The 25578-nt window shown below is 47.0% G+C and overlaps 1 protein-coding gene and 1 long non-coding RNA gene across 4 annotated transcripts in view; one reads left to right on the top strand and one right to left on the bottom strand.

Moving 5' to 3' along the window:
• Socs7 (suppressor of cytokine signaling 7) overlaps positions 1-12334 on the top strand; it is a 30573-nt gene extending 18239 nt beyond the window's left edge. For all 3 annotated transcript variants that reach the window (XM_042673817.1, XM_042673816.1, XM_042673815.1), the window contains 4 exons: positions 3536-3664; positions 8532-8667; positions 9559-9708; positions 12297-12334. In XM_042673817.1, coding sequence (XP_042529751.1) covers positions 3536-3664; positions 8532-8667; positions 9559-9679 — 386 coding nt within the window. In that variant the 3' untranslated portion in view covers positions 9680-9708; positions 12297-12334. The remainder of the gene's footprint in view (positions 1-3535; positions 3665-8531; positions 8668-9558; positions 9709-12296) is intronic.
• LOC122103283 lies at positions 317-18175 on the bottom strand. The gene is made up of 3 exons (XR_006146733.1): positions 14352-18175; positions 6031-6037; positions 317-336 (listed from the first exon to the last, which is right to left on the bottom strand). It is a non-coding gene; the product is annotated as an uncharacterized LOC122103283 (long non-coding RNA).
• Positions 18176-25578: the final 7403 nt, after the last annotated feature.

Below are 25578 nucleotides of genomic sequence, written 5' to 3'. Positions count from 1 at the left end.
CTGAGGCCAAGTTTAAGCCCCAGGATGGGGGAGGGGGGTACCAAAAATGAAAAATTCATGAAGAGCTATGTGCTGGTGGCTCATGCTTATGATCCTAGCTACTCAGGAGGCTGAGATCTGAAGACTGAGGTTTTTCAGCCAGCCTGGGCAGGAAAGTCTGTGAGACTCTTATCTCCAATGAAACATCAAAAAGCCAAAAGTAGAGGTGAGATGTGACTCAAGTAGACCGTTAGTTTTAGGCCAGAAAGCTCGGGGACAGTGCCTAGGCCCTGACTGTAAGCCTGGAACAAAAAGAAGCTCAGGGACAGTGCCCACCCCTGAGTTCAAGCCCCAGGACTGACAAAAAACAAAAAGCAAAAACCCCAAACAACCAGGGAGACTGTTACCTATTTTCCTGCTGTTCCTTAAAACCAAAGTCAAACAGACAAAACAAATACAAAACAAAGTATTTCAGAGGGAAGCTGTTTGTTAAACTTATGAAAATGATAAATGACTATATTTTGAGAATGATGAATATCTGGTCTTTAGGTTCCTGATGGTATAAAAGCTTTCTGAATTACTTCTTTCTCTACTTACTTCTTGTTGAAAAAAGCTTTTCTCCCTTGAATAAATGGAGGCCTTTCTGTTGCCAGTTTGCAGTGGGACATTATTCTTTATCATTTTAAGTGATATACTGTAAGAATAGCTAGAGGTTTGAAATTGCAGTTACGCCGGGCACCAGTGCCTCACACCTGTAATCCTAGCTATTCGGGAGGCTGAGATCTGAGGATCATGGTTCAAAGCCAGCCTGGGCAGTAAAGTCTGTGAAACTCTTATCTCCAATAAACCACCAGAAAACCAGAAGTGGCGCTGTAGCTCAAGTAGTAGAGCACTTGCCTTGAGCTGAAGAGCTGAGGGACAGCACTTAGGCCCAGAGTTCAAGGCCCACGACCCACAAAAAAAAAGAAAAAGAAAAAGAAATCTGTGGTTACCTGGAGTGATTAGTATACTTCCTTTGTATCTTTTTTTTTTTTTTTGCCAGTTCTGGGGCTTGAACTCAGGCCTGAGCACTGTCCCTGAGCTTCTTTTACTCAAGGCTAGCATTCTGCTTGAGCCACAGTCCCACTTCTGGCTTTTTCTGTGTATGTGGTTCTGAGGCGTCAAACCCAGGGCTTCATGCATGCTAGGCAAGTACTCTACCACTAAGCCACATTCCCAGCCCCTTTGTATCATTTTTTGTGGGTATTCTTTTGGAATCTAGTGCTTTTAGCTTTTGAAGCTTTCTGGGTTGTTTGTTTTGATTTTTAAGTCATGAATGTTCACATTTCCTTCTGGCTTGGTATTCTGAAGTTTGAGTAGGGTCTTTTGTTTTTTCAAATGCTAGTAGAGACTTGAACTCAAGGCCTTGAGCTCCTGCTCAGCTTTTTCACTCACAACAGTCATTCTATCATTTGATTTATGCCACTAGTTCCAGCTTTTTTTTTTTTTTTAATTGGTCTTGGGGCTTGAACTCTGGGCCTGGGCGCTGTCCCTGAGCTCTTCAGCTCAAGGTGAGCACTCTACCACTTGAGCCATTTCTGGTTTTCTGGTGGTTAATTGGAATTAAGAGTCTCACAGACTTTCCTGCCTAGGCTGACTTTGAACCGTGATCCTAAGACCTAGCTTCCTGAGTAGCTAGGATTACAGGCATGAGCCACTGGTGCCTGGCTAGTTCTAGCTTTTTGATGATTAATTGAAGAGTCTCAGATTTGTCTCCTGGCTTCAAACCTTAATTCTCAGATTTCAGCCTCCTGCATAGCTAGGATTTTAGACTTGAGCTTAAGATAGCAATGTAGTCACATGTTGAGACATAGGATTCTAGAAGTTATACCCTCATGGAGGATGAGGTGCTGGATTATCTCTCCATATAGCTTAAGCTGGCCTAGAACTCATTGTGTTGCCAAGGTTGGCCTTAAATGCTAAATCACCCTACCTTAACTTCCCAAGTGCTGGGATTATAGATGTGTATCACCACAGCCAGCACTTCTCATCTTTCTAAAGTTTGTAGCAACGTGTGATGGCACATGTCTATAAATAGCAGCTCCTCTACAGGTGGAAACAGGAGGATTTTAAGTTTGAAACCAGCCCAGGCAAAGGTAAGGGAGACTGTCTCAAAATATTAATTAATTAATTGATTAAAATGGCTGGGGATTTAGCTTAAGTGATAGAGTTCTTAATATATATGAGGCTTTGAGGTCAATCCCCAGTACCTCCATAAAAAAAGTATGTTTTAAAGAAATTCTTGCCGAGAGCTGGGAAGGTGGCTCAGTGGTAGAGTGCTTGCCTTGCATGCTCGAGGCCCTGGGTTCGATTCCTCAGCACCACATAAGAAAAAAAAAAGAAAAAAGCTGCAAGTGGCACTCTGGCTCAAGTGGAAGAGCACTAGCCTTGAGCTGAAGAGCTGAGGGACAGCGCCCAGGCCCAGAGTTCAGGCCCCACAACCGGACCCAAAAAAAAAAAAAAAAATTCTTGCCAAGTGTTGGTGGTTCACACCTGTAATCCTAGCTACTTAGGAGGCTGAGATCTGAGAATTCTGGTTCAAAGCCAACCTGGGTGGGAATGTCTATGGGACTCTTTTTTTTTTTTTTTTTTTTGCCGGTCATGTGGCCTGAACTCTGGGTCTGGGCACTGTCCCTCAGCTCTTCATCTCAAGGCTAGTGCTCTACCACTGGAGCCACAGCGCCACTTCTGGCTTTTTCTGTTTATGTGGTGCTGAGGAATCGAACCCAGGGCCTCATGCTTGCAAGGCAAGCACTCTACCGCTGAGCTACCTTCCCAGCCCCGTCTATGGGACTCTTATCTCCAATTTACTACCAGAAAACCCAAAGTGGCACTGTGGCTCAAGTGGTAGAGTTACTCACTTTGAGCTGAAGAGCTCAAGGACAGCGCCCAGGCCCAGAGTTCAAGACCCATGACTGACAAAAAAAAAAGAAAACTCTTTGTGGTGGTACTATTGTTTGAACTTAGGGACTCAGGGCTTTGTACTTCCTAGTCAAGTGCTTTACCACTGAGCCATATCTCCAACCTTCACATTGAGATATGTTTTGCTTTTTGCTTTTTGCTCAGGCCTGGATTTCAGTCCTCCTATTTTATACTTTTTTCTGTAGCTCCCAAGACAGACTTACGCCACTAGACCCAGCTTCTTCTTTTGATTTTTTTTTTTTTTTTGGGTCTGGTCGTGGGGCCTGAACTCTGGGCCTGGGTGCTATCCCTCAGCTCTTCAGCTCAAGGCTAGCGTTCTACCACTTGAGCCACAGTGCCACTTCCAGCTTTTTTTTCTTTTTGCTTATGTGGTGCTGGGGAATCGAACCCAGGGCCTCAAGCATGCAAGGCAAGTGCTCTACCACTGAGCCACCTTCCCAGCCCCAGCTTCTTTTGAAATGGAATCTCTTGAAATGTTTGCCTGGGCTGCCCTTAAACCTGGATTCTCCCAATCTCAGCCTCCCAAGTAGCCAGGTTATAGGCATGAGCTACCATGTCCATATTAAAAGTTTTACTTCTTAACTTTACATTTCAGGAACCTTCAGCTTATGGTGCCATCCCAAGTTTGAAGATCGCTGTCAGTCTGTGGTCGAGTTCATCAAGAGAGCCATCATGCACTCTAAAAATGGGAAATTTCTCTATTTCTTGAGATCCAGGGTTCCAGGTAAGGCTGTCTGTAAACTTGGTATGATCCAATATAGTATCAAAATTCTCCCTGCTTCCAAAGGCCACACTTAAGCTTTTTTTCCCTAGTGGTTAAGAAAGCATTCTTCCCCACAATAAAGACAATTTGCCCCATGAAGTTTAGAATGTGTTTTGACTTTAAGTATCACTATCTCACAAGATTATGACATTTGTGAAATGTATGTAATCACTTAATCACAATAAAAAATAAAAATTAAAAAAAATTTAAAAACCAGGCGCTGGTGGCTCACGCCTATAATCCTAGCTACTCAGGAGGCTGAGATCCGAGGATCGTGGTTTAAAGCCAGCCCAAGCAGGAAAGACCCTGAGACTCCTATCTCCAATAAACCACCAGAAAACCAGAAGTGGCGCTGTGGCTCAAGTGGTAGAGCGCTCGCCTTGAGCCGAAGAGCTGAGGGACAGCGCCCAGGCCCAGAGTTCAAGCCCCATAACTGACAAAAAAAAAAAATTAGGGCTGGGAAGGTGGCTCAGTGGTAGAGTGCTTGCCTTGCATGCATGAGACCCTGGTTCAATTCCCCAGCACCACATAAGCAAAAAGAAAAAAATCCGGAAGTGGTGCTGTGGCTCAAGTGGTAGAGCACTAGCCTTGAGCTGAAGAGCTGAGGGACAGTGCCCAGGCCCAGAGTTCAGGCCCCATGACTAGACCCCCCCCCCCAAAAAAAAAAAAAAAATTAAAAAGCATTCTTCCTAAAGTGCAGAGGCTAATCTCCTGCCTTTGTATGTTAATCCTGCAACATACTTAGCTTCTAATAAATTTGAGAAAACAGCTCCCACCTGATGTCCAGGCATCATGTAAACATTTAAAATTCTACAATGTCTTCTTGATGATCCAGGCATCTCAGCACTGCATGCAAGAACAATGAGAGTGTTCTCAGTTCATTTTCTTTAAAAAAAAAAAAAAATTGGGGGCTGGGAAGATGGCTCAGTGATAGAGCACATGCCTTGCATGCCTGAGGCCCTGGGTTTGATTCCTCAGCACCACAGAAGCAAAAAAGAAAAAACCCTGAAGTGGCACTGTGACTCAAGTGGTAGAGTACTAGCCTTGAGCTGAAGAGCTGAGGGACAGCACCCAGGCCCAGAGTTCAGGCCCTACGACCAGACCCCCCCCCCCCAAAAAAAATGTTGTTAACTATTGATGTGTCATACAAGGGGCCACCATTTCATAAGTTATGAGTACATTTCTTTTTTTTGGATAATGTTATCTCTTCCTTTATTTTCCCTCAATTTCCCCCTCCTGTCTCTGCCCACAAGTTATATAGGTCATTTTTCACTTTGTATACACTGAATAGCATGATTGCTTCTTAGTGGGGGAGAGAGGGGTCAGTCATGGGTGTGAACTCTTGGCCTAGGCGCTGTCCCTCAGCTCTTCAGCTCAAGGCTAGTGTTCTACTACTTGAGCCACAATGCCACTTTCAGCCTTTTCTGCTTATGTGGTGCTGAGGAATCAAACCCAGGGCCTCATGCATGCAAGGCAAGCACTTTGCCACTGAGCCACTTCCCAGTCCTCATGATTGCTTTTGTTCATCCTTTCTGTGACCCCTGTAACCCTCCCAAAAGGAAAAACACCAAAAACAAAAAAGGCAAAAACACCACCACCACCAACAACAACAACAAAACCCCCAAAACATCTCAGGTCATTTTCTAAGAAGCAGAAAGGTGTATGAGGTGTTCACCAAAAAGGCAATGGTGAGTAAATGTCTAGGAGGCCAGATTCATTCTTTGTTAGGAGGTATCTGTTGTATCTGTTGTAGGGTTGCCCATATTGTGATAAACTTGCCATCTCTATTAGTTTTTTGTTTTGTTTGTCGGTCGTGGGGCCTGAACTCTGGGCCTGGGCGCTGTCCCTCAGCTCTTCAGCTCAAGCCTAGCACTCTACCACTTGAGCCACAGTACCACTTCCAGCTTTTTCTGCTTATGTGGTGCTGAGGAATCCAACCCATAGCCTCATGTATGTGAGGCAAGCACTCTACCACTGAGCCACCTTCCCATTCCCAGAATCTGCTTTTCTAGCCCTGAGAAAAGAAAACTGACAAGCACTAGATATTTGTAGGAAACCAATAACTTAAAATGAGAATTTTAGGCCAGGCACCAGTGGCTCATGCCTATAATCCTAGCTACTCAGGAGGCTAAGATCTGAGGATTACAGTTTGAAGCCATCCTGGGAAAGAAAGTCTGTGAGACTTTTTTTTGTGTGTCTGTTATGGGGTCTGAACTCTGGGCCTGGGCACTGTCCCTCAGCTCTTCAGCTCGAGGCTAGTGCTCTACCACTTGATCCACAGTACCACTTTCAGCTTTTTCTGCTTATGTGTTGCTGAGGAATCCAACCTAGGGCCTCATGCATGGGAGGCAAGCACTCTACCATTGAGCCACCTTCTCACCCCTGTGAGATTTTTATCTCTAATTAATCTCTGACAAATGAGAAGTAGAGCTGTGGTAGAGCACCAGTCTTGAGCAAAAAAGCTCAGGGATAGCACCCAGGCCCTGAGTTTAAGCCCCAGGACTGGCACAAAAAAGAGAGAGAGTAAGGCACTGGTTGTTTATGCCTGTGATCCTAGCTACTCAGGAGGCTGAGATCTGAGGATCGAGGTTCAAAGCCAGCTCAGGCAGAAAGTCCATGAGTACTCACCTTGAGCTGAAGGTCTAAGAGACAGCAACCAGGCCCCAAGTGTAAGCCCCATGACTGACAAAAACAAACAAACAAACAAAAACTTTATACTTTTTTATTAAGTTAAATTAAGATTAATAAACAGTATGTCAAGAAGTTGCTCCAAAAAGGAGTTGCTGGGGAACCTCAGGCAGAACATCAGAAACATGATTGAACCAGGTGATATGAATGTTTTATATCTCAGGTGATTCAAATAAGGCATGACAGGATGTGAACTGTATTAATTCTCACTTCATTTAGTATTTGCCTTAGTACTGTCAACACAGTTGGATCTCATGCCATTAACTTGGTTGAAGGGAAAGTTAGAATTCTTCCTCATAGGAAATGACTGCCTAGCAGTTCATGAAGCTTGTGGATTTGGGAGGTATTTAATAACACCTTTATTTTGTAATGTAGTATAAAAATTAAGCCATATCACTGCCCTCAAACAGCTGGTAGCCATAAAGAGGGGAACAGTAGGAAAACAAAGGCAAGAGCCATATATAGTACCAACCATGGTGGTGATTGACAGGGGCATGGTAATCAGCTGCTTGTGAGTATGCTGTGTAACTCAGAGAGGAATCAGGACTCCGTAGCATCTCTGCTTTAAGTATTAAGAGACTAGAACCTTGGACTCCTCACAATTCATTTTATTTCCCAAATGTATTCTTTCTGTCTACAGAAATTTTAACTAACGTTCTTATATTATAAAAAGACTAGGGCTGGGAAGGTGGCTTAGTAGTAGAACGCTTGCCTTGTATGCATGAGACCCTGGGTTCAATTCTTCAGCACCACATAAGCAAAAAGAAAAAAGCCCGAAGTGGCGCTGTGTGTGGCTCAAGTGGTAGAGCACTAGCCTTGAGCTGAAGAGCTGAGGGACAGCGCCCCAGGCCCAGAGTTCAGGCCCCACAACCAGACCCCCCCCCCCAAAAAAAGACTACTGTTTATTAGGTAACTGTTATGCTAAAAAGTTGGTCAGATACTTATTTTTGCCAATCCTAGAGCTTAAACTCAAGGGCTGGGCACTATTCCTGAGCTGCTTTTGTTCAAGGCTAGCTGCAGTGCCACTTCCAGCTTTTTCTGTTTATGTGATACTGAGGAATCAAACCCAGGGCTTCATGCATGCTAGGCAAGCACTCTACCACTAAGCACATTTCCAGCCTTTGGTCAGATTCTTGATCATTACTTTATCACAGAAAAAGATAGCAGTAATCATATTAAAAAATTTGAACTTGTTGGCACTTGTGGAAACTACATGAAGAAGGTAGAATATGTTTATTAGTATAGTGCTGTCTTTTAAGACCTATGTTGAGTGTCATAGGTAAGATATTTCTTTGCAAGCTGGGCTTTGGTGGCTCATACCTGTAATCCTAGCTACTCAGGAGGCCGAGATCTGATAGGATCATGGTTTAAAGCTAGCCTGGGCAGGGAAGTCTGAAAGACTATTATTTCCAGTTAACTACCAGAAAACTGGAAGTAGTGCTGTGGCTCAAAGTGGTAGAGCACTATCCTTGAGCAAAAGAGCTCAGGGACAGTGCCCAAGCCTGAGTTCAAGCCCCACGACTGACACCCCTTCCCCCCCCACCAAAAAATCACACTTTAAATTGGATTTTTTTTTTTTTTTTTTGCTGGTATTGAGACTTGTACTCAGGGCCTGGGCACTGAGCTTTTTCACTCAAGTCTAATGTTCCCAGTTGGGAACCAATAATATATGTTGTAGAGCTGAAAAGTATTTCTAGCAAGGTTCTGGTGGCTCACACCTGTAATCCTAACTACTCAAGAGACTGAAATCTGAGGGTCATGATTATAAGTCAGCAGGGTCAAGAAAGTTTGTGAGATTCTCATCTCCAGTTAACCACCAGAATACTGGAAGTGATGCTGTGGCTCAAAGTGGTAGAGCACTAGCCTTGAGCAGAAGAACTCATGGAGAGTGCCCAGGCCCTATATTTGAGCTACACACAGACACACAAACACACACACACCCACAAAAGTGTAGAGGAGAACAAGTTCCTTGAGTGTGAAATGTTGTAGTAGTTATTTTGCAAGTGGAAAATGAGCCCTTTGTGGAAAGACTTATGCAGAATGTATATATAAAGAAGCCCTCTCCCTGGACTCTATTCATAAGGAAGTTGTAGTTCGCTTCATCGTTCCCTCTGAATATTCTTTGTTTTCATTCTTGAAGGACTGCCGCCAACTCCAGTTCAGCTGCTCTATCCAGTGTCCCGATTCAGCAATGTCAAATCCCTGCAGCACCTTTGCAGATTCCGGATCCGACAGCTCGTCCGAATAGATCACATCCCGGATCTCCCACTGCCTAAGTACAGTGGGGTTGTTTAGATTGGGGAAGGAATTGGGGTGGATTACAAATAGCAATGAGTCCTGCAAGCTGCTGACACAGGCAGAGGCTGGCCTAAAGTATTCACAGGCAGTATACTTTCATTTTTCATGTGTCTTAACTCTAGAACTGTCACACTGAAGCTGAAAGTGGAGAAAGAGAGTTTATCAGCCCTTTTTGTGGGCCCCATGGAGAGCAGAGTAGGAGTGGTAAGAGAGAGAGAGAAAAATGTAATGAAGGAGAAGGCAGGAATTTTGTTAGGTTGACATAAAGTCTTTGGTATTATGTTAGTCATAGAGGAATGAAGAAGAAAGAAGAGCTAAACAAAGGAGTAGCCAGGCGCTGGTGGCTCACGCCTATAATCCTAGCTACTCAGGAGGCTGAGATCTGAGGATCACAGTTTAAAGCCAGCCCAGGCAGGAAAGTTCGTGAGACTCATCTCCAATAAACCACTAGAAAACCGGAAGTGGTGCTGTGGCTCAAGCAGTAGAGCACTTGCCTTGAGCTGAAGAGCACAGGGACAGTGCCCAAACCCAGAGTTCAAGCCCCACGACCGACAAAACAAAACAAAAAAACCGAATATATTTTGCCTGAGTACCAATGGTACATGCCTATAATCCTAGCTACTTGGGAGGTGAGATTAGAGGATTTTGGATCCAAGCCAGCCTGGGCAGGAAAGTCCTTAAGACTCTTAGTTCCAATTAATCACCAGAAAACCAGGAGTAGCACTGTGGCTCAAATGGTAGAGCTCTAGCCTTGAGTGGAAGAGCTCAGGGAGCTGAGGTGCCCAGGCCCAGAATTCAAGTCCCATGACTCAAAAAAAAAGAGTATGTCTTATAATTTTATCCTTTATGTGTCTCCTTATTTTTCACAGACCTCTGATATCTTATATCCGAAAGTTCTACTACTATGATCCTCAGGAAGAGGTATACCTGTCTCTAAAGGAAGCGCAGCTCATTTCCAAACAGAAGCAAGAGGTAGAGCCCTCCACGTAGCGAGGGCCTCCTGTTGGTCACCACCAAGGGTAAGGACTCTTTGCTTCCCTGCCCAGCCTATGTACTGGGCAGTTTTCATCATGTGTTGAGCATCATGCCTCCCCACAATTTCCCATGTGTACCCCCAGTCCAGGCATCTGGACTCACCAAGGAGTATGTACTCTGTTTAGAAGAAAGTCAGACAAGAAATACTTAGGCTGGGCATGGTGCATGACTATTATCTTAGCACTGAAACAGGAGGATTACTGATTCAAAGTCAGACTAGATTTTTTTTTTTTTTGCCAGTCCTGGGGCTTGATCTTAAGACCTGGACACTGTCCCTGAGCTTCTCTTGCTCAAGGCTAGCACTCTACCACTTGAGCCACAGCATTACTTCTGGCTTTTTCTGTTTATGTGGTACTGAGGAATCAAACCCAGGGCTTCATGCATGCTAGATAACACGCTACCACTAAGCTACATTCCCAGCTCCCAGACTGAATTATATATAGGCTTTAAAAAAAGAGCTGGGGGGCTGGGAAGGTGGCTCAGTGGTAGAGCGCTTGCCTTGCATGCATGAGGCCCTGGGTTCGATTCCTCAGCACCACATGAGCAAAAAGAAAAAAGCCGGAAGTGGTGCTGTGGCTCAAGTGGTAGAGCGCTAGCCTTGAGTTGGAAGAGCTGAGGGACAGCACCCAGAGTTCAGGCCCCATGACCGGACCCCAAAAAAAAAAAGAGCTGGGTGCTTGTAATCTTAGCTACTTAGGAAGCTGAGATCTGAGGATCATGGTTCAACGCCAGCCCATGAGACTCTTATCTCCAATTAACCACTTCAAACCCAGAAGTAGCACTGTTACTCAAGTGGTAGAGCATTAGCCTTGAACACAAAGAGGCTCAGGGACAGCATCCAGGCCTTAGTTGAAACCCCACAACTGACAAAAAAAAAAACATATACCCAAAAAACATAAAGCCAGGTGCCAGTAGATCATGCCTGTAATCCTAGCTACTCAGGAGACTGAGATCTGAAGATTGTGGTTTGAAGCCAGCCTAGGCAGGAAAGTCTGTGAGACTCTTATCTCTAAGTAGGGGAAAAAGAAGAAGAAAAGCTAGAAGTAGAGCTGTGGCTCAAATGGTAGAGCACTAGCTTTGAACAAAAATACTCAGAGATAGCACCTATCTAGTCCCTGAGTTCAAGCCCCAGGCCCAGCACAAAGAAAAAGAAGGAGAGAGGAGAGGAGGCAAGGAGGAAAGAAAGAAAGAAGGCTAGGGTCATGGTTCAAGGGATCAACACTTGCCCAGCAAATGCAAATCCCTGAGTTCAAGTCCCATTACCACTAAAAGAAGAAAAGGAGGGGGGTGGGGGCAGGAAATACTTTAAAATGTGCCAAGTAGGCAGGTGCTGGTGGCTCATCCTCATAATTCTAGCTACTTAAGAAGCTGAGATCTGAGAATCATGGTTCAAAGCCAGCCCAGGTAAGAAGGTCCGTGAGACTTTTTTTTTTTTGGGTCCGGTCCTGGGGCCTGAACTCTGGGCCTGGGTGCTATCCCTCAACTCTTCAGCTCAAGGCTAGCACTCTACCACTTGAGCCACAGTGCCACTTCCGGCTTTTTTTTTCTTCTTGCTTATGTGGTGCTGGGGAACCGAACCCAGGGCCTCAGGCATGCAAGGCAAGCACTCTACCACTGAGCCACCTTCCCAGCCCCATCCGTGAGACTTTTGTCTCCAATTAACCACCAGAAAACTGGAAGTAGCGCTGTAGCTCAAAGTGTTAGCGCACTAGCCTTGAACACAAAAGCCCAGGGACAGCGCCCAAGCCCTGAGTTCAAGCCCCACAACTGACCAAAAAAAAAAAAGGAGCTGGGCCCTGGTGGATCACGTCTGTAATCCTAGCTACACAAGAGCCTGAGATCTGAGGATCACGGTTCAAAGCCAGCCCAAGCAGGAAAGTCCGTAAGACTCTTATCTCCAATAAACCACTAGAAAACCGGAAGTGGCACTGTAGCTCAAGCAGTAGAGTGCTCGCCTTGAGCTGAAGAGCAAAGGGACAGCGCCTAAGCCCAAAGTTCAAGCACCAAAACCGGGAAAAAAAATACAGAAAGAAAATGTGGAATGTGTTTAGGCAAAAAGTTAGTGAAAACTTCATCTCAACTAACAAGCTAAGTGGTGGTGTTCACAGCTGTGATTCCAGATATATAAGAGACATAAGTTGGAAGACTGGGGTCTGAGAATAGCTCTAGGCAAAAATAAGAGACCTTATCTGAAAAATAACTGTTTTTGAAAAATATACCACTTCCTGTCTTAGTTTTCTTTTTAGCCTCTAGACCAAGTGGGTCAGAGGAAAAAGTAAGGGAAAGTGGGTGGTAGTAAACTAAAAGGTAAGAGAATAGAGAATATGAGTAATGTTATAAGATATATTTCCTCATTTATTTCAGAACCTCATTTTGGCACTCAATAATATGCTTGACACAGAAGTAATCTCCATATCCCCAGCCAGCTGAGATATTTGCACAAGCATCTGGCTGTCTAAGCTCTTCTCCTTTTCAGCTTCGCTTCTCCAACCTCCAGCAGTTAGTTCTGTCACTCCATTTTAGTTGTATACTGTTGAACCAAACCATCTTCTTCCTTCTGTGTTTTACCTAGGCATATGATTGCCAAGCTCCAGTTTGAAGAGCCAAATGTAAAGAAGAACTAGGAAAAACAAGAGAGAATATGAAGAATTGGGAGTCTCTGTGCAGACTTTGTTTCCCCTATAGCCCTGGGGCTTGGAAGAAGCACACAGCCATACTCTGAGTGGGGCTCCAGCATTTTGCATCCCCATGGTACCCCAGAACTAGATAAGCTCCTTGAAAAACTGGAAGAAGTCTCAACACTGTTTTTATTTTTGTTTTTTTTTCAATAAGTTTTGTTTTTGATATTTCCATTTCTCAGAATGGAAAACTCACTTTGAAGGCAGCTAAGCTTTGTGCCCATTGGACTGAAAGTAGTATAAAGGAAGATCAGGTCCAAAGGGTTGGGAGTAGAGGAGTCTAGTTCAGCTAGTAACAAAAAATATGAGTCCTCACCATGGATCTTGAGGAAGGGCAAGAAGTCAGAGAAGGGCAAAGTGGAACTGGAAGTTTCTGCAGGAAGGAGAATCAGCTCCTCAGTGCCAAGAGTCAGTAGGAATGGGAGAAAGGAGGGTGGTGCTTGGCAGGAAGATTGTTAGACTGGCAAATACTTAGCTAGAGGAAGTAGTGACTCCTCACAGCCTCCCTTTTAAGGGTTGGAAACTTGATTTCAGAATATGTCTTCATTCTGTTTTACTTCATTCTTTAAGCTCTGTGACCTGAAGTTACCACCATTTTCCCTTTACCCTTAGCCCTTTTCCCCTGAGATAACTGTCCATTTCACTTCAGTCTGGTAACATCCTGTTACCTCCACTGCTATTGCTTCTACCAGCTGGTGAGGCTGCTCTATCACCTGAGCAGTACAGAGCTCCAATCTGGGATGCTGAGGTTAATGGAACATGCTTCCGGTAACTTCATGACAAACAGGGGCCATGGTTTAGGCATCCTTGTTGCCTCCATCTGTTAGTGAAAAGGAATGTAGAAGAAGGTGAGAAACAGTATTGTGCTCTTCCTAGAGGAAGCCCAGTGTCTCAGCCTTAATGAGATTTCCTTAGTGCAGAGGAAGAGTATCACCTCGGGTTTTTGGGTTTATCTGTTGTTCTAGAGATAGCAATGGCTTCTTTATTTTTATGTTCATCCTAGCAACCAAGACATTTCCTGAGTCAGATCCTGTTGTCCTCCTTTCAGTGGGAAGTTCTGTCAGATGGCTTGTTTCACAACTGGACATGAAAAACGGAGGATAAAAACTCAGTGTTTTTCAGTGATCTTTAATTATGCCTGCAGCCAGCCATTGCCAATCATACAATATTGTGAGTTTGCTTTCTCATAGTTACTCTCTATGGGAGAGGTTTGCTGTTAAAATGTGACAGCTGAGCTGTTGGGTCTTTATTACTCTTCTACATTGTGTTCTATGTGACTGTCTTTTGGATGTCTATGCTGTGTCTGCCTCAGATCAGGAGACAAATAATGCTGTCAGTTTGGGGGCAAGGTCCCTCTGTCTTGGTTGTTTTATAGGACTGCCTCATCTGGAAGCCTTGCCTGGAAGGATCAGTTTTCTTCCTTGTAGCTGAACAGAGAGGAAATATGCATTATTACTACAAAGAGATGACCCACAAGATGTGTTTTGCAGCATAAACCCAGCCACAATATCCTACGGTACCTCTCCTTTCTTTGGTTTCAATACCAGTTTTATAAAATTGTGATCCAGCCAGGTGTCGATGGCTCTTGGCTGTAATCCTAGCTGCTCAAGTGGCTGAGATCTGAAAATCACAGTTACAAGCCAGCCTTGGCAGGAAAGTTCATGAGACTCTTATCTCCAGTTAACCAGCAAAAAGCTAGAAGTAGAGGTATGACTCACAAGTGGTAGAGCATCAGCTTTGAACAAAAAAGCCAAGCAAAAAGCAGGAGGCCCTGAGTTCAAGCCCCAGTACCAACACACACACACACACACACACACACACACACACACACACACACACACACACACACACACACACACACACACACACACACACACACACACACACACACACACACACACACACACACACACACACACACACACACACACACACACACACACACACACACACACAGATTGTGATCCAAAGATTGGCTTAACCTGTGAGTCTTGCCTCTGGTGAGTGTAAGTTGTTTGCCATTTTGCAGAAAGTGTTACCCTACCATAGAGCCTGAGGTATGAAACCCAATGAGGTCTTTGAGTGGCTAATATGCAGACTACCTGTAATTTCATCCCACCCACCCCCCATTTTAGCTACTCATAATTTAAAAATTATTTTTTTAGTGTGTTTTCATGGCTGTGGGCTAGTTAGTAAACATGTTCCCTGGACTGAGGGAACTTTCAAGTCACTGCTGCTCATGATGTAATTGGAGAATGACTCATTGTAGCAGAGAATCAAGGCCTGTCTTTAAAGACATTTAGAGTGGGTGAGATCAGGGAAGACCAGATGGTCTGGGAGAGCGCTGCAGCAGTGAGGCTTTGGGTTGTAGGCAGGGGAAGCATAAGAAGAGAAATACATGAACAAAAGCGATGAAGCAGAAATCCGCATGGTGTGTGCTGGGCAGTATACCGTTTTTTCAGAGCACCATCATTACAAAATCCGATCAGTGCAGTGGTCTAGACGGAAGCTTCTCAGGCATGAGGCAGGTCTAAAAGTTAAAAGTATCTGGTAGGTGGAGGCCAAAGCCAGAAATCAGCCAAGTGACTATCAATGGCCCAGCCCCTCACTATTGACCTTTATCTGCTCAAACTCTGAAGGAGATGATAGTAGTCAACAGTGAGTACCTTTGTGGTACTGGGGTTTGCAGTAGAGAATTCATACACTCAGGAACAAAACCAAACTGGCTTGCAGAGGCATGTCCCAACTGCCTGTCTCTCTCTTCCCCCACCAGTTCCTGGGGAAGACTGTTTACATATATGTGGTCTATCTGCTTTTCTCACAGCTTAGATTGGCCTGACCCTTCCTTAGTTGAATACACTGCAAAGGACATCACAATCTCCATCAGGTATGAGTGTTTGGTGCAGATGGGCGTGGCCTTGTATAGAACAAGTTAGATAAGCAGTGGAGAGAAGGGGACTGAGACTGTTGACTAAAGTGCGGGTTGGCTAGAGTCAGTAGAGCAGAGGAAAGTAGGAGCAGGGCTGGTGGTTAGCACTTGTCCAGGGCTGAGCATGCCAGTGGAAATGCAGTGTGCAGTGTACTCATTCCTCTCTACTTCTATGCTAAAAGTCATGAACTAGGAAAGGCTCTTACTTCTAGAGACGCATTGTTGGTTTCTCTGTTGTGGGTAGGGAGTGTCAGTACTCTCAGGTCCTTTACTTGTTTATGACTGATCTATTGTATTGCTCAGCTTGGTATGCACCAATGTGAGCTAGTGTCAACTACTGCTGCAACCTGCTGTTACTTGAAATGCTTGTATTATATTTAGAGCACAGGAGTAACAGGGTGGGGGCTTTGGTGTGGGGAACTAGATAAATGAGTGACAGCTGGTCCTTGAAATAATTTGGGGATCACTTACGACGACCTTGGCCTGGTCTCCTACCTATGCCAAGATAAAAGAGAACATGGATGGCAGTATCAACCTCCTGAGAAGAAAGATGACAGGGAGCTTCTTGGATTCTTCTTTCTTTCCTTCTTTTCATTTGGGCTGATTGTGTGGTTGGAAATGATGTGGAGATAGCATATCCTCTCCAGGATTCATCTGGAAGGATTGAGTGGAGATGGTCAGAACTCCCAGGTCCAGGCGTGTGAGACTGGAATAGAGCCAACCTTTTCTACTGAGCTCCCAGCAGAGCACAGTCTGCTTGAAGTCCCCATCCAGAAGGAACTGGGGATAGGATGAGGTTTCTCCCCCAAAGTGAGATTTTTTTTCCTCTCTGCTGTCTCTCCCTTCATTTTGAGCCCAGAGGTTAGAGGACCAGGCACTAGGATGTAGCTCTGACTACTGGAAAGGTCTGCAAGTCTGTGTGTGGTGAGTGAATGAGTATATGTGTCTTCATTTGCAGAAGTCTTGTGTCTAGTTGGAGTATTGAGAGCATCTCCACTGGTGGGGGACTGGAATTTGTTTTCCACTTAAAGAGAATGACATGGCCCCCATGTGTAGGGGAAGAGCTTTTGAGTTAGACATTTTCCCTATGGGAATCCTCTTGGTTTGGTTTGTGGGAAAGGGAGAGATGGATAAGTGGGTTTTATCTCTAGTCGTCAACACAGCTGTCTTTACACTGAATTTGTGCTATTGCATACATGTAGCCATCTTTCTTTTTCACTGCAGCAGTGTTTATCAGTAGTTCAAAATGATTTATTTGCTCCTGGGGAGTAAAACCTTTTTTATTAAAAAAAAAAAAAGAAAAAAGAAAAAGAAAAAAAATATGCCCTATTATACTATGATAGCTGTAGGATTATGGGGCCACAGAAGTCCACAAGTCCCAGTATGTATCCTGTTTTGACATTGGAGCCCTCATGCTCAGCACAGAATGACAGGAGGCCTCGAGCAAATGGAAACGTTTTTGGAGAAATGAGATGGGTTGAATCACAGAGACAGGCACTGGGGACTCAGGTACTGCAGTTCAGAAACAGAGGAATGAGTTGCATTTACAATATGGATTCTCTAATCTGCCAGAGGAAGAGACCTTTCTTACAGCAGATTTCATGTCATCTTTGTCCTTTTCATTGCTTTTTGGGGCACGGGGTGTATTGGGGTAGGGGGATCACCTAGTTGTTCCTGTCTCCTTTCCTGCCCTCTCTGCACCTTTTCCCATTCCTTCCCACTCTCATCTACCTCCCAGGAAGCCAGCCCTGCATGCTGAGTTTGTGACATGCCTTCACTCCCATTTCATTCAGCAGGTTTTAGAGGGTTCCTAGAAGTGCTCCCTTCCCCTCTCCTACTCCTCCATGCCAGGAGGCATAAAGGGGCCGGCAAAAGCAGCCAACCATGGCGAGAAGACACCTATATCAGGTCGCAGCTGGACTGCGATTGTAGTTGCTCCTGGAGACAAAAACATAAAGAAAACAGGACACTATTCATTAGAACCCATCCGGGCTAATCATGTACCTGTACACAGCCACACTCGGCTGTGTCCGCAGCTCCCTAACCAGCTCCGATGGAGTGGCAGGCTGGTCTAACCACTCCATCCCTGGTGCTTCATAGGACAGGCAGGATCCGGGCACCACCCTGTGGGCAGGCCAGTTGTTGGGATGCCCAAAGCGGTATTGCCATGGCACAGCCACTGCTGTACATTTTGGTTGTTTTTAAGGAAGTCCATGATGAAGGGTGTCGTTCTGGCTTCATGTGGTTGCCAGTTCACTAGAAGGGGAGCCACTCCCTGCAACCACCCTGTCCCAATTAGCCACCCCTGCCCTCCAAGCCAAAGCGTGGCCTGGCTTTTGTCTTCCCATTTAGTTGTCCTTTCCCTCTCCCCTTTTGTGCTTAATTTATTAAAATAGTTGCTGTATAATTTATTTTCATAAACTATAAAAAATGACTAAATGGTTAAAATAGACTTGCAGGCCAATCTTAAATGGGGGGGGGAGGGCCTGAGGGAGGGCTAGGGAGAGGGAAAGATGTTTTGATATAAACAAAACAAATGCACTTTGGGTGTGTTTTGGTATTTTTCTGGGTATAGAGGGGTGGGCATTGGGATGTCCCTGTAGACTAGGTCCAGAATGGGGTGTCTGTATATACTGTATTAATAGGCATGTTTGACTCTTGTAAAGGGACATTAGTAGCTGCTGCAGGTCCTGTTTGGAAATCCCATGTACAATTCCCAGGTTTTGTAAGTGTCAGTGCGGGAGACCTTTGACTCTTGTGTTTGTATCTCCTTTTTATGATTGCTGTACCGACCCATGTCTTTTTGGGGAGGGGTGAAAAGAGATTTGAAATAAAAATGTTTAGAAATCATTTCATCCCATTGGAGTTTGTGGTTTTTCAATCTCTCTCCCATCTTCTGCCTCCTCACCTGTCTCAGGATGGGAAGGTGTGATGTCAATAGCTCTGACACACCTAATGCTGAGCTGGTCTTGGTAGAGGTGTTGGAAAACCCCTGAGGCTTATGGCCATTGTTTAAGGCTCTTTGGTCTTCCCCAGGAAGTGCAAGAGATTCCAGAGAGCCTCTGGGTGCTTCTTGCCTTGGTGAGCAGTGGTGTAGGCCCTGCCTATGAGATTTCATATTTTCCCATGTTTGGGCAGTGGTTATCCCATGGTGGGTAGTCAAGATTTCTTATACATTTCATCTACATATCTCTCCAGCTACCATTCTGGAGTTGACTTGTTTGTTTGAGCCTATATAGGGAGTCTCCATGTAGTCCAGACTGGCCTAGAATTTGCAATCCTGCCTTAACCGCTCAAGTGCTGGGATTACACACCAGCAAGCATCATGCCCAGTTCTTCTTCCTTCCTACTGCCTTTCTATCCATTACCTCTTGAGCCGTTTGGAGAGAATACCCGCTATGTTCCTTTGACTTACACCAGTTTGTTCCTGGACCCACTCAGATCTCCCGGCTTCACTTTCCCACCCAATCTCTCTACAAGTTCACCCTGTAGGAGGCGATGGACTACCTTTGTGCCTTTTGGGGAAATTCTCTGCAGAGAATAGGGAAGCACACCAAATAAGATGACTTCCATGTCTAGGAAGTCATTTCTATGGGCCTGATGAGAAGGAAAGGAGTCTTGAAATTCTTTACGAGTCCCCAGTACAACTTTTGTTGTTATGGAACCATCTCTAGTCAATTCTGATAGTCTTTTTGGTGGCATTAGCTCCTGGTATTCCCTCTCGGAAGCAAGGGTGGTATATGCCTATAATCTCAGCACTCGGATGAAACGGGTGGATCAGAGAATCCTAAGTTTGAGGCTAGTCTGGGTTATACAGTGAGACCCTGCCTCACAAACCGAGAAAGACAAAGAGGGAGGGGGGAAAGAGGAAGAGAAATAGCTTGAACAATGAAAGGAATATTACAAGGGAAAATGCTTCACTTGGAATCTAATAAATTATGGCTATTTGGGCAAAGCAACTAGTCGAGCAAACAAGCTCAGGGATAGCACTCAGGTCTTGAGTTCAAGCCCAGTATTGGTGCATGCATACATATACACACACACAGTATAGGTAGGTCAGGCACCAGTGGCTCATGCCTACAATCCTACCTACTCAGGAAGCTGACATCTGGAGAATCATGGTTCCAAGTCAGTCTGGACAGGAAAGTCAAATATAAAGCTACCTCTCCTGCCTTTTTCATCCCCCTCCGTGAAACTTCCATTTCTTGTGCTCCCTGTTTACACCTTCCAACTACCACATTTATTCTATCCCAAAGGCTGTTCTATCTGCCTTCTATAGCCGAGGTAAAGCACATAGACACGTAATTTACAAGCCAAGAGTAAACAATGTAGGTGATTCCCCATGCCAGTCAGTTGTATGTCGCCTGATTGAAGATGAAAAAAGTGGGTTCCTTATCTTTCTTGGTTCCCTCCAACCTCTCATAGTGTGAGAAGCTTGTGTACAATCTTAGCGCACTTTTAGTTCAGAACACCCACCATTTTCCCTCTCATGTTCAGCCAAAGACACAGAATTGATTCCAACTCAGGAAAGGTACTAGCTAAATTGCTAAATCTCTAATAGGGACCCATCTCAAGGGACTTGTTGTTGTTGTGGGGCTTGAACTCAGGGCCTGTCCCTGAGTCTCTTTGTGTTCAAGGCTAGCACTCTACCACTTAAACCACAGCTCCATATCTGGTTTTCTGGTGGTTAATTGGAGATAAGAATCTTACAGACTTTCCTGCATTGGATAGCTTCAAACCACGATCTTCAGATTTCAGCCTCCTGAATAGCTAGGATTACAGGCATGGGTGTTTGGTCTGATCGTTTTTAAATGATGTTTTGAAGGCAGAACATCTGCCTTTCAGAAGGCATTGAGAGGAATGTATAGACTTCAGGAGCCCTGTGTTGGAGGCTGCAGAGGGCTGGCTGCCCTATAGGAGGCAGGCCCGGGAGGAAGTTGCTGCTGGTAGTGATAAAGGGAAGCCAGAGTCCTTGGCCTTTTCCTGCCACCTAGTGGCTGCACAGGCTAGACCACTCAGCCGCCCCTCAAGTTTAGGCAATGATAGGTGAAGAAATACAGTATGCTAGTTAGTACTCAGGGTTTGGACACTGTTCCTTAGGGGTTTTTTGGTTGGTTTTTTTTTGGGGGGGGGGGTCGGGTCGTGGTGCCTGAACTCTGGGCCTGGGCGCTGTCCCTCAGCTCTTCAGCTCAAGGCTAGCGCTCTACCACTTGAGCCACAGCGCCACTTCTGGCTTTTTTCTTTTTGCTTATGTGGTGCTGAGGAATCAAACCCAGGGCCTCATGCATGCAAGGCAGCGCTCCACCACTGAGCCACCTTCCCAGCCCTGTTTCGTACTTTTTTTTTTTCTCAAGGCTGATCTGTGATCCTCAGATCTCAGCCTCCTGAGTAGCTAGGATTACAGAAGTGAGCCAATGGTGCCTGGCTAGCTAAATATTCTTAAACATCACCTCCAGTCCTCTTCTGCCCCATTTTATGCCCTGCTCCTGGACAATACAGGTCTTCACATCCTCCACCTGTCCCTTGCTTGTAGAACAAGTTACCTTGGTGCAGGTAGGGGGGGAGTGGGAAGTGTTTTTTTTTTTTTTGGGTGGTGTCCAGTCATGGGGCCTGAACTCTGGGCCTGGGCGCTGTCCATCAGCTCTTCAGCTCAAGGCTAGCGCTCTACCACTTGAGCCACAGCGCCACTTCCGGCTTTTTTCTTTTTGTTTATGTGGTGCTGAGGAATCGAACCCAGGGCCTCATGCATGCAAGGCAAGTGCTCTACCACTGAGCCACCTTCCCAGCCCGGAAGTGTTTGTTTTATGGGCTTCTTGGTGGTGGGTTTAGAAACTGAAGCTGTGCACCCCAAGTTGGTGTATTCCAGGCTCATGCCCCACCTAACCCCTGCTGCCTGGGCATTGGCTAGTGACAGATGCTAAGGTCCTAGACCCACTTAGTTTCTGCCCTAGATTCTATTTAATTCTATCAACATATTCAGTTTTTTGTTTTGTTTTGTTTTTTTGTCAGTCATGGGGCTTGAACTCTGGGCCTGGGCGCTGTCCCTCAGCTCTTCAGCTCAAGGCGAGCGCTCTACCACTTGAGCCACAGCGCCACTTCCGATTTTCTGGTGGTTTATTGGAGATAGGAGTCTCACAGTCTCTCCTGCCCAGGCTGGCTTTGAAACTCGATCCTCAGATCTCAGCCTCCTGAGTAGCTAGGATTACAGGCGTGAGCCACCAGCGCCCAAACATATTGTTTTGTGCAGGCTTTGGGATGGGGTTCTCCTAAGCTGCCTTCCACCTTCTCTGGAGGATTTGCCCTTTTGTCTCCAGAGGAGAGAGGAAGAGAGGAGAAAGGAGCAGAGACTGAACCCCAAGGCATGCTGGGTAACACTCTCATGTGTCCCTCACCCAGGGGAGGAGGCTGCCTACAATGATACCTTCATTGCATCATGTCGGGCTCCTGTCCATAAGGCATTAGGGACTATTTGGGGAGGGGCCTAGCCTTGTTGGGTAAGGAGCTTGGGAAGGGGGCCAGAAGCCACACAAGAGCCACATCTTGGGTTGTGAATCCAGAATCAGGTGTCCAAAGAAATATGTGTCTACTCTGCTACCCATGCCCTTCCTACCCAATACCCACTTTCCTCTCTCAGGGCCTGGCAGACTCAGCTGCACCCAACCAGGATTGCATCATGCTTGGCTTTGTTCTCAGAGCAGCAGGTGCAGGACCTCCCCTCCCCCCCCATTCCTCCCTCCTCCAAACCTTCCCAGGTCCATGGCACCTTTGAGTTGTGGGTCCTCCCGTGATGGCACAGGGAGGGAGTAGGAGACCAAGCTAGAGTGTACCCATGATTATATCTGTGCCCTCCCCTCTAAGAACACTGGGTTGTAGCTAAGGTATGGCCTTTCAGAATTGGGTGACAAGGCCAGAAATTGTCACCTGCTAAACTAAAGCTAGTAATCAATGTCAAATGAACTTATTCAACCCTTGTAGAAAGTACTTAACTAGTGTTGGGTGTTTGTAAGCCTGCCCGTGGACCAAGCCCTCACAGTCCACATTTGCATCTAATCTTTCAAGAAGCCTGTCAGGCAGCACTATTATCATTCCTGGTCTACAGAGCGGAAGCTTGTGTGTGGGAGGTGAGGATACTTGCCCAAGATCATCACTCAGCTGATCACCACTCACACATTTTATTTTATTTTTATTTATTTTGTCAGTCCTGGGGCTTGAACTCTGGGCTTGTGCGCTATCCCTGTGCTCTTCAGCTCAAGGTGAGTGCTCTACCACTTGAGCCACAGCACCACTTCCGGTTTTCTGGTGGTTAATTGGAGATAAGAGTCTCATGGACTTTTCTGCCTGGGCTGGCTTTGAACCGTGATCCTCAGATCTCAGCCTCCTCAGTAACTATGATTACAGGCGTGAGACACTGGCGCCCGGCCACTCGTGCATTTTAATCTTGATCTGTCTCCCTCTAGTGGGACTTGAAGCCTTACCAAGAGATGGTTGGTAAATGTGGTGCTAAGGAAAATTGGACATTTTCTTTTCCTTCCTTCCTTCCTTCCCTCTTTCCTTCCTTCCTTCCTTCTTCCCTTCCTTCCCTCTTTCCTTCCTTCCTTCCTTTCTTCCTTCCTTCCTTCCTTCCTTCCTTCCTTCCTTCAGCTCTCCTCTCCTCCCTCTCCTCTCTCTTAATGGTATTGGGATTTGAACTTAGAGCCTCATCCTTGCTTGGCTTGATTTTCTAACTCAGCTTGCTTGTTCACTTGAGCCAACCTCCAGTTCTGCTCTCTGCTGGCTAATATTTTATTTTTATTTTTTGGTGCCAGTACTAGGGCTTGAACTCAGGTCCTAGGGGCTATCCCTAAGCTTTTGTGTTTTTGTGCTCAAAGCTAGTACTCTACCACTTGAGCCACAGCTCCATTTTTGGCAACTATTTGGAGATGAGTCTCACAGACTTTTTTTCCCCTGGCAGGCTTTGAACTGCAATCCTCAGACTTCATATACCTGAGTAGCTAGGATTACAGGTGTGAGCTACCAGTGCCTGACTACATAGAGAATTCTTTACTTTGTAAAGCAGAATACCATAACTTAGACTTGATCAAGCTCAGAATGGGTGGCTGCCATTACCTTTCTCTCCCAGGCACTGAAAGACAAACCAGGGGAAAGCCAATGAGAAAGAATGGAGCCTGACGGAAGCTCTACCAGGGTCTGGGAGAGAGGCCGGTTCAGGGTCCGTAGGGTGGTGTGAAGCAGGGGGACTACATGTACAGCATACTTGTTGGCTGGCCCTTTTCTGTCTTCTGTCTCTTTAGTTCAGGACAGATTTCATCTGAAGGGACAAAGAGCCCCATTGACCTCATAGCCTTATGACCCCACCCAAGTGTGCCCTCCCTTCCCCAAGCAGCCCTGCATAGCAGATAGGGGCATGAGGCCACCTAGAGGGCATGGCAAGGAAGCTGAGAAAGGCCACAGGCAGCTGGGCAGAGTAAGTGGGAAGTGCCAACCAGACCTTCACCAGGAATGGGTGAGTGCCTGAAGGGTTCTAGTCTCAGGAGCAAAGTTGCCAATGCACTGCAAATGATGGGAGAGCCTAAGGGGTCCAACTCAGCCCCCAAATGAGCAGCTGGGAGCTCAGGGTCTTGGGCTTACATTCCTGCCTCCCACCCCCAGCACACACACACCCCACACACGCACCCAGACTATAAAGCCCCCTTTGTCTAGCCCATTGAGGATCTTAACTCTCCATCTCCGCTCCCTGCCCCCTTCTCCCTTTACCCTCGGGTGCCTGAGGAAGAGGCCAGGGCTTATTGAGAAGGAATGAAGCCACCTTCATGCCGGCCTGGACACTGGCCCAGAGGGCTAATGCAGCCAGCCTCTGCACAGGGATGCCCCACCTCACTGCCTGCCTCAAGGATCCCCGCCCCTGCTTCTCACATGCCTTATCATGTGATGTAACTGCTTGGCCCTGCCCTGTTGGGGGCAGGACACAGGCAGTGGGCCCTGCAGGAACCACCCCTGTTAAAGGCGACTTGGGGAAGTAGTGTGTTTGACACCTCTTTGGTCTTTGCCAGAGTGGGTGCCCCCCCCCATCCCCAACTCAAGTTCCCAGGTGACATCTGGAGTTCACGTGCTCTTTCTCTGGCCGTGGATAAAGAAGTCAGCATCCTGCTTGGCACATGGCTGGAGCTTGCTTGGCACCGTGGCTGGGTAACAGCAATCTCCATCCATCCATTTGCATAGAGGCTGGGTCCTGGTGGCCTGGAGCAGCTAACCACCGCCCCCCCCCCCCCAACACACACACACATAGCTGCGTGTTTATACCTCCATCCCCGGTGGGGATGCATCTCCCTGTATTCTGTGGGTTGACATTCTTTTTCTCAGACACCTCTGAAGTGGCCCGTTGGCCTAGGAGGCCATCGGTGTGGGGCATTGGCGTCAGCTCTGCCACCAAGCTGCCTGGTGACCTTGCCCAAGCCCCTCTCTAAAGCCTGTAAAATGTGAGATGGAGTCCTCTGACCCCCTTAACCTCAGGAGTGAGGAGAGGGACGACCTCGCTTGCAATGACAAGGGCACCTTCCCTCCCCTGCGAGACCCCAGGACAGGCAGAATTGGAGGGGAGGGGGTGTGAGAGGCAGGAGGAGCCCCCTGGATGTGTGAGGCCCGTGTGCACTGTGCGTGTGCGTGTGTGTGCGCGCGCGCGCGCACCCGGGAGTGGCAAGGTGACTGCGGGGAGGGTGCCTCTGGCCGCGCGGCCCCCACCCCGGGCTGGGGGAGGGGGCGGGCGGAGGGGCGGGGCGGGCGGGCGGGGCGGGGCCGGCGGCCGGGGAGGGGGCTTGGGTGGCTGACAGCAGGCGCTCCGGGCGGCGCGCGGTCCCCGGGTGCAGCTGCCCCTGCCAGGTCTTGCATGGAGGGGCTGCCGCCGCCCCCTGCGCCCCTCGGGGCCGACGCGGCGAGGACGACATAGCGGGCGCAGCATGGAGCAGGTGAGCGGGCGCGGGGCGCGGGGTGCGGGTCTCCGAGCCGGCGTGCGGGCTTTCTGACCGGGTTGAGGGTGGGCGCGTGAGGATCCAGAGTGGGCCAGGCCCCGCGGGGCCGGGTGGGGGCGCGGGGGCGCTGGGCGGGGCACGGCCGGTGTCCCCGCGCTGACACCCTGGGAAGGCGCCCTCCCCACCTCCGCTCCGGAAAGACAGCACCCCACATTTACAAGCCCCCCACCCCTTCTAGGCTAAGTCCAGCCCTGCCCTCGTCAACAAGGGGCAGCAGCAGGT

The sequence above is a fragment of the Dipodomys spectabilis genome, unplaced genomic scaffold, assembly GCF_019054845.1.
Source record: "Dipodomys spectabilis isolate Male_0828 unplaced genomic scaffold, ASM1905484v1 ptg000018l, whole genome shotgun sequence".
In the NCBI taxonomy this organism is placed as follows: Eukaryota; Metazoa; Chordata; class Mammalia; order Rodentia; family Heteromyidae; genus Dipodomys; species Dipodomys spectabilis.
This window is presented reverse-complemented; position numbering and strand designations above follow the sequence as displayed.